Source organism: Eschrichtius robustus, chromosome 14 (assembly GCF_028021215.1).
Source record: "Eschrichtius robustus isolate mEscRob2 chromosome 14, mEscRob2.pri, whole genome shotgun sequence".
Classification (NCBI taxonomy): domain Eukaryota; kingdom Metazoa; phylum Chordata; class Mammalia; order Artiodactyla; family Eschrichtiidae; genus Eschrichtius; species Eschrichtius robustus.
The window spans coordinates 52,912,264-52,925,267 of NC_090837.1; the positions used below are offsets into that span (position 1 = coordinate 52,912,264).

Here is a 13,004-nt window from a genome sequence, read left to right on the forward strand (position 1 = left end):
TGTAAGTGTCTGGCGGGACTCTGAGTATGCCTGAGGCCAGGAGGGGAAGGCAGGTGGCCTGTCTGCTGAGGCCCAAGTGCTCCCACCCCAGCCACAGGGACCATTTCCTCTCCTTCCTTTACATCAAAGGCATCTCCCCTGCACCTTAGCAGTTCCTTTCCTATCATCCATCATCACCCCACCAGGGGACCTGGCCTCTAAGGCAGTCTCCCTTCCAGCTGCCTGCACAGGCTCTGGGAACAGAGAAGAGAAATGATCCAAATTGTCGGCTCTGTTCCGTCTCTCTCTGCCAAGCCCTCGGCCACTGGATTCTCTGCTGTCCACTTCTCCCTCAGAACACCTGATCAGCTGCTGCCCAGCATGGCCAAGGAGGACCAGGAACAGCCTGAGCTGGGCTCCAGTGGGCAAGGCCATGAGAGGCCAGGGACATGCCAGACAACAATTCCAAGGACAAGGACACATGGCCTTCCCTTTCCTTCCTGCTCACTGTGCCTGGAGGTGAGCCCGAGTGAGCAGTGGCCTTCTACAGTCCAGACCATACCAACCTGACCAACAAGGCTGGCAAGACAAGACCCTGGCTCCGCTGGTCTCAAGAACCCAGTCACATGATTGATGGGATTGGGTGCCTTTCTTCCTGAGACCTTTAAGCTGCAAAGGGTGCCCACTGACATCCTCCTGAGGCCAATATCCAGCCATGTAACTGGGGATACTGCTTCAGGCTCACACCACCCCTCAGAGGTAGACCTCTTCACACGGCGGGTGCAAGGATGCTCTCTGTGCCCCATCCGGTGAGACCAAGCCAAGCCAAGTATTGATTTGACAGAAAGATGTGGATATGTTGGGTGGATAATGGTTAGGGGATCCTATTTCTTTCTTTTCCTGTTCAGAGAACACCTCTCCTCTACCTCACCCCGCTGGAAAGCAGAGGCCGGATGAGGGAAAGCGTTCTTTTCGGTGTACCTGCCAGGCAAGAGGCAGCACTCACTGGGAGCAGTATGGTCAAAAGCAGCTATGGGGAGGTCCGTTAAGGGCCACGCTGCAGACTGGACTTTGCTGCTCCCAGCCTCAGTCTCTTTATGTGTGCAGTGGCACCAATGCATTCGGCTTTCTCCAGGCCAGAGAGGGGAGTTTGACTCAGCTCAGCCTCACAACCTTCTGCACTGAAACTCCCAATCATAGGAATGCTTGACACTCCATAAGGCCTTGTTGTTTTGTCCACACTGGGGGATGTGGCCTCTTACCTATTTGAAGGTTGCCCTGGTAGACACCTCCTTCCTGGGCACTTTCCAAGGGTTCAAGACCAGGGAGCCTCTGGGAACAAGGTCCCCCTTTCCCACCACGGCAAGAGCTCTCAACATCTTCACCTCTCCGTATATTCTTAGAACCAGTCAATATGATTAATTTTACATAGGCATAATTTCCTGCTATTGCACAGGAGTCCTCCTAGCCTTGCCCATCAGCAGTGACATGATACAGTTTCTGGTTATATTGGTCAACCAAGATATTGATATTATTAATAATGGATATCTATATGCTGACCTTTGTCCATACAACTGAATGACTCTGGGCTGGCTGTCACGTTTCTTTAAGAGCTATTGATAAGCCCATTACTGGAAGGGCATGTATGATCTTAGGTGTGTGATTTCACTCACCTTCAAGCATCTCCTGTGCAAATCTACCTTTGTTGGATGAACTGGTGTGGGTACAGTGCCATGTGCAAGAGAGAGACTGCATGCGTGTGCTTGTGTGGTGAGTGTATGTGTGTGAGTGTGTGAATGTGTGTGAGTCTGTCTTGAACACCGGGCCTTTTAGAGCTGATCAAATAGTCAATTAGAGCATTATAGGGAGGTAGCCGTATCAGAGAGTGCTTACAAATACACTGTGATGTCGTGTTTGATCTTTGGATGCCTCTTGTCTCCTAGGACTAGCACAGGAGGCTTGGCTTTATAAGGATATTATTAGGTTGATGCCTTGTTCTCTCAATGTACCTGCCAGGCAAGAGGCAGCACTCACTGGGAGCAGTATGGCCAGAAGCAGCTATGGGGAGGTCTGCTGAGGGCCACGCTGAAGACTGGACTTTGCTGCTCCCAGCCTCAGTCTCTTTATGTGTGCAGTGGCAGCAATGCATTCGGCTTTCTCCAGGCCAGAGAGGGGAGTTTGACTCAGCTCAGCCTCACAACCTTCTGCACTGAAACTCCCAATCATAGGAATGCTTGACACTCCATAAGGCCTTGTTGTTTTGTACACACTGGGGGTGTGGCCCGTCACCTATTTGAAGGTTGCCCTGGTAGAATGCACGCATTGTGTGCTCACGTGTGTGCACACAGACACACAGATCTCATCGCTAGTCTCTGATTGCTGTCATCTCTGTAATTGCTGTCATTCCTACGTGGCTGGACAGTGGTGTCAGGGACAGTGCCTTCATCAAATCTGTCTATGGTGATCCGTTCCTGTTTGGACCCGGACGCGCTCGCTTGTCGGGGGAGCCCCCTCACTCGCCCCTGTAAAGGGAAGCCAGCTAGCTAGAGAGATCTTTTGGATCCTCAGACTTAGTGTATGAATAAACCAGACATGGATTAATTAGGTGTGACTGCATCATTAAATTAGAATAATGAACAAACAGCCACGTATGGCATTCAAATCTGCCTAGAATGACTCCAAGGGTTGCTTTCAAGTAAGTCACCTGTCAGTTTGTAGGTTTTGGGGACTCTGGAGAGTGAGGTTCCTGTCATATCTTGAGAAGTAGATTCTTTAGGCACCACCAATGCCAGGCGAGGACCATCCTTCAACACGCACCCGGACTCCGTAACCGAATCCAAACAATGGCTTGGTTCAATATAGCATCATCTATGCACGCTTCAGCTCCGAGCATTTCTCAGAGTGAAATACGACAGTAGCACAGGTGCTCAAGAGACAGGAGGGAGAAGTTAAGAGGTGTGGGCAGTGGATGTGAAATGTATCGATCCCATAATATTTATGTGGATGTGCACATACTTGCTTGTGCACGTGCCTACACACACAAACACCCACCCACACACACATACACACATACACACATCTCTTGCATTTCTATGAGCTCTGTTTTTATTCTATTGACACTCCCCATTTCAGCCAGATAGATCTGAAGGTGAACCAAGTCTTAGTCGTGTAATTTTAGAAACAGCTGCTGAGAGGAAGCCCCATGCCCTCAGCGGGCAACACCCCTCACCATCCCCATCCTAGGACAGAGCGGCTGTGCGGTAAGATCCATTCATCATTAACAAAGAGGAAGAAGCCACAGCTAAGAGGAAAGAAAATGGGAAGGAAGGTTGCTTGCCTCACCGTGAGCAGTAGGATAGCCTAATGCATGGGGGCTTTGTTAGTAAGATCTGCGAAGTATCCAGAAACCTTTGATCTGGAGCAGCTCTTAACAAAGGTGATTAATTAATTAAAGCAGAGTGTATTGCAATAAAGTAACATCGTGGTCAGTTTATGCGCTGTCCAGAGCCGGCCTTCAGAAGTCTCCGTCAATTAAACTCTTGTTGGAGGCCAGCTCATTATCAATTTTTTTTTTTTTTCCTGAGCTTTGATCAATATTTTTGGCTGTTCCATCCTCACGGAACCAGAACTATGTCTGTCTCCACGAGGGCACCCATTTATTTACATCTTGCAGATGGCCACGTAGGATTTGTTCCTGAGCTGAGCTGCTGGGAATTGCTTCGTTTGAGTGTCAGTCAGCTTATGCTGGAGGGGAGATACAAGGGAGGATAAGGGAAACCAAAGGTGGAGCGAGTGGAAGGGGAGCAGCCCTGTGACTCCTTGGTCCTGAACATATCCCCTTCTGCTCCCGGAGGGACACAGAAAGGAGGGCAATTACCCTGGGACTGCCCACCTGGCTGCTTTGTTGGTTTCTGTGGCTTTGGCTTTATACCCATCCAGGGGCCACTGGAAACTGGATGAGTGGAGATGGAGGAAGCCCTTAGGGCAAGCACATCAACTCTGGGAATTCCTCTGCCACCGTTTCTACCCCGTCATTGCCCTCTTGCCCTGGCATCTTTAACCATACCCTCACGTTGCCAAGTGGAACATGTATCTTTCTCTTCAGACCTATGGTGGGTTTTCGAGGGCATCTTAAATAGTAAGGAGAAAAAAGAAAAGAGGGAGGTGGAAGAGCATGATAAAAGGGCTCCTACTAAGCTGGGGGCTCTGTTCCCCTTCCCTAGGCTATTTGGGCAGAATTATATGCTTTCTGTGATTCATGTGTATTTGAGGGGCTGCAGAAAAGGTGAAAGTAAAGGAAGAGGATGTGATTTCCTTGTAGAGAGCCCAAAAGGCGGGCCACCAGGTCCCTGCCACCCCTGTGTGCATTCAGGCTAATGCAGCCCTTTGCTTGCCAGGGCCTAGCTGGACTGACTTGGTCAACTCCCCTGTGTGTGTATGTGTGTGTGTGTGTGTATGTGTGTGTATGTGTGTGTGTGTGTGAAAGCACTGCAAAAGAAAAGTTGGACAGGGACGCCAAGTGGCAGCAGGTGGGGTAGGGAACGCAGTGAGTGGAGGGAATGATCTCTGCAGAGAGCTGGGCTCTGGGGCTGGCCACTCAGATCTCGGATGGAAGGTCATTTCTAAAATGAGTCAATAGGTGAGCAGAAGTGGGCAAGCCTTTGAAGAGTGATGCGTGGGGGGAGATGAACCCTCTCCCCAACCTGGACTTCTGAGTGGGGCTCTCAGGCAGATGAACAAGAGCACGCCTCCGCACTGGAACTTAGATCATTGACAAATCCAAGCCGCGAGTTCCGAGGTGGAGCGTGTACATAATCACAAGGACAGCGTCATTCTCCTCTTTTCTCCATCAACCATCTCCCTGATCACACGTATAGCCTTGCAAGATGAAACTACCCCTAACATCATCTCCACGATACTTGAATTTGTCATGTCTTCCCTGCACACACACACACACACACACACACGCATGCATGCACTCACACCAACACCCACGCAGGCTGCAGCATCTTCCCTCCCCCTACCCTCCAGTACCCAGAGACACACACAGATTTTCACACCCTCGAGCTCTTCTCTCAGCATGTCACATGGGATTTCCCTTCCAAGTTCAGAAGCTGCTGCAGTTTCAGCCACTGTCAACCAGTGATCCCAGCTTCTGGCTGGCATTTTGGCCTTCCAACTTTCGGTTTTCCTTTTTTCTGCCTACGATGTTGGGCCTCATTCTCTACTGCATCTTCCTCTCCTCTACAGAGTACTCATTCCAAATCTTCTATACTGAGATCCATTCCTGGGTCAGTTTGGAAACTGACCACCCTCTGGTGACTTGGAAGGTGTGAGTTGTGCAGTGTTTTTCCTAAATCCATCAGAGGCAAGTGAGACCAGCTCTTTTCTCAACCAAAGAGTGGGTGTTTTGGATATCTCCTCAGGCATCACTCAGAAGCTCCTCTCCCATCCTGGTCTATAAATTATAATAATGAGGATGATGATGATAATAATAATAATGACAGCGATGGCCTTTGCTCGAGTCACCGGAGAGTGGTGAGATCACTGGGTATCAGGAAAGTCCTCCAGCAATCAGCTTTACATATGCATGAACTGAGGGGACGTTTGCATATCTATGGCATACATTTTTGTAATTGTTTTCCTTTGGGTTGTTTTTAAGCTATGACTTCATTCAAGAAAAGCTTTCCTTTCTGTTTTATTTTGTTTTTTTGTTTGAGAAGTCACAAACATCAGCCAACTGGAGCAGGTGGAGAGAGTGAAAGTATGCCAAGGGGGTTCTTTCAACCCAATCTAGAATTCCCCATTAAAGCTGAGTGGGGCAGGGTGGGGGAGAAAGAGTGTTAACATCTCCCTGTTGAATTGCAGTAAAATCTAGGCCAGCCCTGGTTCCCATATGTGTGGGATGCGCTTAGTCATGCTTGCACATGGATGCATATACGTGCACATGTGCATATTAATTGACCTCTGTGTGTGGTGTGTGTGTGTGTATGTGTGTGTCGATTCTCGGGAAGTCTGTTTAAAAGATAAATGAAACCATGCACAACCAGCAAATAACCACCAGCGTCTTAAATAAACTAATCATTTCCCAATAGTTTTTTTCTTTGCTCCTAAATAGAATACTTATCAACATCTGGAATTTGGAGGTTTTTTTTTTTTTTTTTTAATGGGGGCAGTTGTTTAGGTTTATTTTAACTTTGCAACAATTATTATTGCTAATTTTCTTTAGTGAAACTTATTTTTAAATGTTTTTCTTCTTATTATAGCTATCTCATTTTCCACATCTCTGTCTCACAAGGCAAATCTTTCTTTTAAAAGCTATAGGTGTGTGTCCAGCCATTCTGCTAGTGTTTTTCCCTGGACAGAATTGAATTTTTATTTTTCCAAGTAGTTTTTAAAAGTTCATCTTACTTGAGCTGATGCCCATGCTGATACTTCAGCTTCCCTGTGTCTTAGACTCATTTGAAAACAGAAATCAGATAGAACCTCACTAGCTTTAATTCACCTATCTCAGGAAAAAAAAAAAAAGACAAAAAAACGAAAAATCCCAATGAGCTCTTTCAGCTAAAGTCAAGTGGCAGAAACTCGATATTTTGAGAATTGTTACCTCTTACACAAAAATACCAGACGTAATTTTATGAAGATGGTCACAAATCACCCAAACATAATCATAACCCTTGCCCTTTCCCCTTCTCCCAGCTGTACCCCAAATCAAGGGACTTGAGGAATTTACTACTCAGATACCGTTGAAATGAGAGGTTGTGCATCTGATGATGAGTATATTTCAAAATGATATACTCTTCGGAGCTCAATGCACAGAAGGTTCCATTACTCTGTCCCCACCCTCCCTCTGGATGTAGTATGAAAGTATGAGGGGCCGAAGTCCCTGAAGCTGTGGCTCCTGGGTTGGGAGCCCCCGGGCTGCCACTAGAGTAGATTTTCCTCCATGCAGCAGGGGAAAATCTCAATGCAGAGAGGTTATCCAGGCCACAGATCTGTTCTGACTGGTTAACAAGAGGGACTGTGATGAGGACTTAGTTGTTTAGATTAAAATGCATCGCAGGCTCCAGGAACAAGCACATATCAGAAGTAAAGGCTGTTTAAACCTTTGGGGACAGCCCTATACTTAGATCACATTAATTCATAAATATTATACTAAATACCACTTAAATTGGACTTAAATGACTTCAAAGATAATGCATTATAATATGGCTATCCAGAGAGCACTAGTCTTTATGTTTCCCAGTAACTCAGTCTTTGCTGCCTCTTATCCTGCTAGATAAGACCAAAGTTATGAATGGATTGTGGCTTGTTCATGTGTGATCCACTAACTGTGTATATGTGTGTGTGTTAGCAGTCGTGACTCTGTGTGTGTGTGTACGTATTTTCAGTCACTGCCTTTGTTTTCCAGGAAATACAAGGAATAAAATAGAAATAAATAAAAAGTGAGAGAAAGGAAGAATTAGACTAGTGGATGACCTGTTTCCTTCTCCAAGGGAGAAAAATTCTATAAGAAGGGGCAAAATTCGTCCTCAGTTCACTTCTGCTGACACCCTGGGAGTTTGCCTCTCTCTTCTTTAATCAATAGCACAGTGTCTTTTTCTTTGGAGCCTGGAAAAACAATCTTTCTCGAAGTGCTTCTAATGGGGGAGAAAAGGAGACTCTGAGTTAGCCGGGAGAGTTTGCATTAAACTGGGTTTTCTTCCTTAGGTGTTGTTTCTTCAAATTGTTCTGGGCTTTTTCCTTTCTTTCTCTCTCTGCCTAGCACCCAGATCTCCCTCTGCCCATTTGCCTTCTGGTCTCCAGGGGGTGAATTTACCTTTACGGTAATCACCCCAGTCCACAACTGCTATTTGCTGCCTCCCCAGCCCAACAGCCTTCCTCGGATACGGCTGGGTTTGCTCCACAACACACACCTACTCCCTCCTCCAGACTCCCAATTTGACTGGAGTAATTGCCTTTTAAGGTTCACTCTACGCATGGCAGGTATTCCATTAACCCTTAGAACTCTCTCCTTCTTTAGTTACCAGAAATGGCAGGTGGCCAACAAATGGATACCCACCTGAAATCTCATGTACTTAATTTAATTTTTACTTATTTTTTTCTTCTTCTTCTTTTAACCAATAGCATACATATTCCATCCACAATGAAGGCCAGTATCCTGTCATGTCTCTCAATTTTATCCCAGTATGATTCATTAGAAGTTAGAAATTCAAGAAGGGGAAAGAAAAAGCCACAAATATACCCTGAAACCAGGCTTAACAAAGGCACGTTTCTATCGCTAGCCTCATGTTATAATTTAGACTTGGGGGAAATCTAGAAGCCAAATGCAACCCTCATTCTTCAAGCCTCATCATGCTTTTGACTTAACAGTAATTAATCACCAGTGGCAAGCAAGTAATTTTTTAAGGTGGCCGGAAGCTTATTTTATCAGGATTAGCTAATAAATCAGTCTGTATCACTGAAGGCGGAGTTCAAACTCTTCTAGGACTGAATAAACCAGGCCTCGGAAACTGTCTCATTTATTCAGCTCTCTCAGAGCTTCCAAGCACTGTTAGGGACATTGTGGGCCAACCTTGCCTATAAAAATCTGAGGGATGGAGAGGCAGGAAGTTTCATAGGAAAAAATATATGATCAGGCTCTGAAGGGTGAGCTTCAACAATGAAGCACCCAGCATTCCAAAGCCAACGGGCCTGTCTGCCCCTGACTGAGCCAGTTTAGAGGAGGAATTATTTAGAAAATGAAGTTTTGCTTGTCATAGGAATCCTGGCCAGATATGTGTATGTATATATATGATATGATACATATGATGCAACTATATCTTAACCTTCTCTACCTCGCTGATGCAAATGATGATAATTCTACATCTTTGCTATAGTAAAAGGGAGCCCCCAAAACATCAGAAACAGAGTGATGATACTAGCAAGGGGTCGTGAGAAGAAACCAAGGAATATTGTTTAAGATTATCTTCATTTGGAATAAAGAAGCAAATAAAGTCCTCCAACCCAGATCTCATAGGAAGCTCAGTTCTTCACAACTGTCTTTTTGCCTCTAGTGGATTCTGATTTTTTTAAACTTTAAAATCTCAAATCCCCACAAGAACCTATCATTAAGATGGGCAAAGTATTTCCCTACCTCTCCTTTTTAATTTTCATTATTGCTATTTTAAAATCTGGGGACATATTAAAATGACAAAGGTTTAATACAAACCTTGATTAGCTTCTAGGGAGCTTGATTGGAAAGGGAAAAACTACAGAGATATGGTTGACTTGAGAAGGAGGGTGAAAAAGGGGGAAACAGATATTATTTCGAAGACTGCCTCCCCATTCCTCCTTTCCAGTTTCTCTTCTGAACAGACATTTTCTCCATATTGAATAAAGGTTGGTTTCTCTCTCCATTACAGCTCCCACCCTCACCCCACCCCAGCAAACCCAGTATATTTCCATTCTGCTATGTTTTTGTGCTACTCAACATGCCATTAACTTTAAGATTTACTCCTCAGCAGGCAAGCTGGAAGATGCTAAAGCCAATAAAAACTGCTCTCTGGGACTCCAACTATGAAGAGTTCGGAGCTCTGCTTAGTATTCGGATGAAGGGAGGGCTGAAGAAGGAGGGAGGCTGTGATAGTGAAAACCACTGCTGCTTAGAGAACCAGACAGCTCCGCGCTCTGCACCTAATGTGCCGGAGGATCAGCTCTGTTCATAGCCCATTTGTGGCCAAGGATGAGGCTGCCCTCTGTGTGTGGGTAGGTGTGCATGTGCGTGTGTGTGTTTTCATCTTTAAAACCACCAGCTCTAACACAGCATCTTCAGCAGCTCTCCACACTACTGTTTATTAGAAACGGAACGTCCATACACATCCCTTACAACTTCCTTAGCCCAGTGTTCCTTCTCTGACTGACGATCAATCTCTCTCAGAAAGCATTTAACTTGCCTACACAGCTCCAGCCCCGATTAATTCCCGCTGCACATCCTATACATTACTGTTAGGGAGCAAGCACTGGGCTAATTTTGTCACCCACCAGCCACCCACACACGTTCTACAACTGAACACGTTTGGGGCTCTGCCTTAAAGATAATAAAACAAGGAGAAAACAGGCAGTGCAGACAATTCCCATGACCACTTTCCTAAAAAGTTGCTGGGTTTTAATTCTTTGATCATTCTGTTTCCCCCTCCTCCAAGCACTCACTAGTAATGATTGCTTCAAGGGAAAGAAACGATGTACTATAAACCTCTCTGCATGGTGAGTTTGGGATAATTTAGGATACACCCTCCAAAATGCATATCTTTCACACACAGATTTTTTTTCTCGAAGCCCTGCTTTCTGGAGGAGGGGATCATCCAGGCTTCCCTGACCCCCCCCCCCCCACTTCACCCAGGGGATGGCTGGTTCTTTGCTAATTCTTACCTTAGGTTTTGTCCCCCTTTCCTTCAAACAACTAACACCCCCCACCCCCACCCCCTCCTCCACCACTCGCACCACAACCGGATTATTCAGGCACACAGCTAGACAGGGAGAGTTTACTGTTAAATTGATAGCGAAATAAAAATATATCTTTGAATTTGTCACCTCTCTTCTTTTTAGACGGCTGCGCTCCTGCTACTCTGGCCCCGAGCGGAGAAGGAGAAAACCATCTCCGCTTAGTATTTCAGCACCACGGCGATGGACAGCACCCTTGGTCCCCGGCCGGCTGAGAGCCCGCCAGTCTGCTCAGCGTCCCGGGCTCGGCCGGTGCAGACGTCCCGATCCCAATCTTTCAAGTCGCTGTACCCAAAAATCCAAGCCCCGTTTCCCCTCGATCCTCTCTCTGTCTCTCTCTTCTTCTTCTGCTCCTGCTTCTCTCCCCACGAAACCGCGTCTATCAGCTTTTTGCCCAAAACCCAGCCTTGCCCCGGCGAACAGCTCCCCACGCACCCCAGTCCCGGTCTCTGCTGCCTGAGCGCCTCCCTCCTCGGCGTCCGCCCGAGGCTCCCTCTCGCGCCGTCTCCCGCTCGCTCGTTCGTCGCCGGCCGATCGGCCCGCCCGCCCGCTCCTTCTCACCGGCAAAGTTGGGAACGAAAGGTGCACTCACCTTTGTGCATGCCTGTGAACCTGTCCTTCAGAACCGTAAGCTCGTAGATCTTGCCGAACTCCTCGAAGAGGGGCTTGAGGTCCTTCTCATCCAGGTTGCGGGGGATCTGCCCAATGAACAGCTTGATGGCATCGTGGTCCTTCATGGGAATGGTCGACGGGTTCCCCGGGCTGTGGCTTAATCCGTTCATATGCCCGGCGCTGCCCGGGCTGCTGCCGAGCCCGTTGGTACTGAGGCTCGCGTTGTCAGCCTGTCCGTTTGCTAACGTGGCCATCTTTATATACATAGAGAAAATCTTCTTTCCTTTTATTCTTTCTTGCTCGCACTCTCTCTCTCCTCTCCCTCGCAAGCTCGCTCGCGCTCACACACGCACACGCATACACACACTCGGGTTCTCTCCCCCTCGGTTTCTCTACACCTCGCTCTCCTCTCGCTCTCTGCTCTCTCTCTTTCTCCTCTCTTCTCTCGCTCGCTCGCGCTCGCGCTCTCTCTCCTCTCCCCCCTCTCTCTCCCTCCCTCTCTTCTCTCTCTCTCCCTCTCTCCCTCTCTCTCTCTCTCTCTTTCGGTCTGATCAGATTTTTTTTTTTTTTTTTTTTTACATTGAACAGACAGGATCTCTGTCCTTTGCGTTTAAACAGGCTGGACCGGTTCAAGTTCCCAGTCAGACCAGGGGTGGGGGCGGCGAGTGTGCGCGCGCGGAAGAAGGGGGCGCGGGGCCGGGAGGGCAAGATTTAGGCGGGGGGGCTCAGCGCGGCGGCGGGCGGCGGCCGGGAGCAGGGTGGCGTGGGGCGGCGCCGGCCCCGCCGCGCCTCCCCCGTCGGCGGCCCCGGCGAGCAGCGGTGGTACAGTCCGAGACGGCCCCCGGCTATAAATAGCGCCAGGCGCATGGCTCTTCGGGAGGCGCTGAGATTCCGGGCCCGGCGGCCGCGGGGAGCGGGTGCCAGTTAGGAACGGGGCTGCTGGCTTCCTCTTTGCCTTTTGGGGGTTCTTTTTGTAATAGCAGCAGGTGCAACTTTTTGTTTTTTTTAAAAAAACATTGATTTTCATTTTCGTGTGGGTATGTAGGGGGGCGTTATCCCCTGAGCTGCGCTCTATTAGAGCGCCAGGCGGGCGAAGCAAAGGCAGGGATGGCGGGCGGGGCGGCGGCGAAGGTGGAATGGGCGCTTTTTTTCTCCCATCTGGTTCCCTTTATTTAGACTTGAAAAAGCGAGCCGGCTTGGAGGAAGTCCGCCCAGCGATCCGAGTGCGCATTGATCAGTGTCGAGAGAAAAAATGCTATATAAATATATATTACGTGGATAAATCTGTAGACAAGAGCTCTCTCGCGCGCGCGCTCTCTCTGTCTTTCTCTGCTTTTTCCCTCCTCGCATTCCCAACCTGCCAGAGCAGCCCCAAATCTTCGCCCTCCCGCACGGCATCTACCGCCACCCGAGCTACCTGGGGAGGACGGGTCTGGGGAGCGGTTGGGCAGCGTTGGGGGGACGGGGCGTAGAGATTCGGGGCCCGATCCTCGTCCCAGCCCGCCCGCGAAGGCTGGAGGTGGGTATTCCGTCCCGGACGGCCTCCCCGCCCCAAAGCGCGGCGGCTGGACCGGCAGGCGGCTGGCGGGAGGAAGGTAGAAGCCGGGCGCCTCGGCCCGCTCGCCCGACTGGGAAGGAGGCAGGTTCTGGGCGCGGTGGCCGGTGAGCCAGCACGAGGGACTGGCTTGATTTTGCCCTTGTCTGCTTTACTGGTTCAAATTGAAAAAAATTTTTTTTTTCTAAATTCACCACCAAAGAAATAAAACCGCCAAATCGCTCTCCGGGCTGCGGCCGGACCCAGACTCCTACTGCGTGCTTTGCCCCCTCGGGCTTCGTTTGCAGCACCTCCCGCTCCAGAAGTGCGAGGCTGGGAGTCAAGTCTGCGGGGAGAGCAAAGGGTCCCTCCGCCCAGCCCAGACTCCGTAAGGTTC

At 48.6% G+C, this 13,004-nt stretch overlaps 1 protein-coding gene across 14 annotated transcripts in view; it reads right to left on the reverse strand.

The window, feature by feature from the left end:
- The window catches only part of CELF4 (CUGBP Elav-like family member 4), a 298,375-nt gene extending 286,985 nt beyond the window's left edge, over nucleotides 1-11,390 (reverse strand). For all 14 annotated transcript variants that reach the window (XM_068563855.1, XM_068563852.1, XM_068563851.1 and 11 more), the window contains exon 1: nucleotides 11,054-11,390. In XM_068563855.1, the coding sequence (XP_068419956.1) occupies nucleotides 11,054-11,339 (286 nt within the window). In that variant the 5' untranslated portion in view covers nucleotides 11,340-11,390. The remainder of the gene's footprint in view (nucleotides 1-11,053) is intronic.
- Between the last annotated feature and the right edge of the window lie 1,614 nt (nucleotides 11,391-13,004).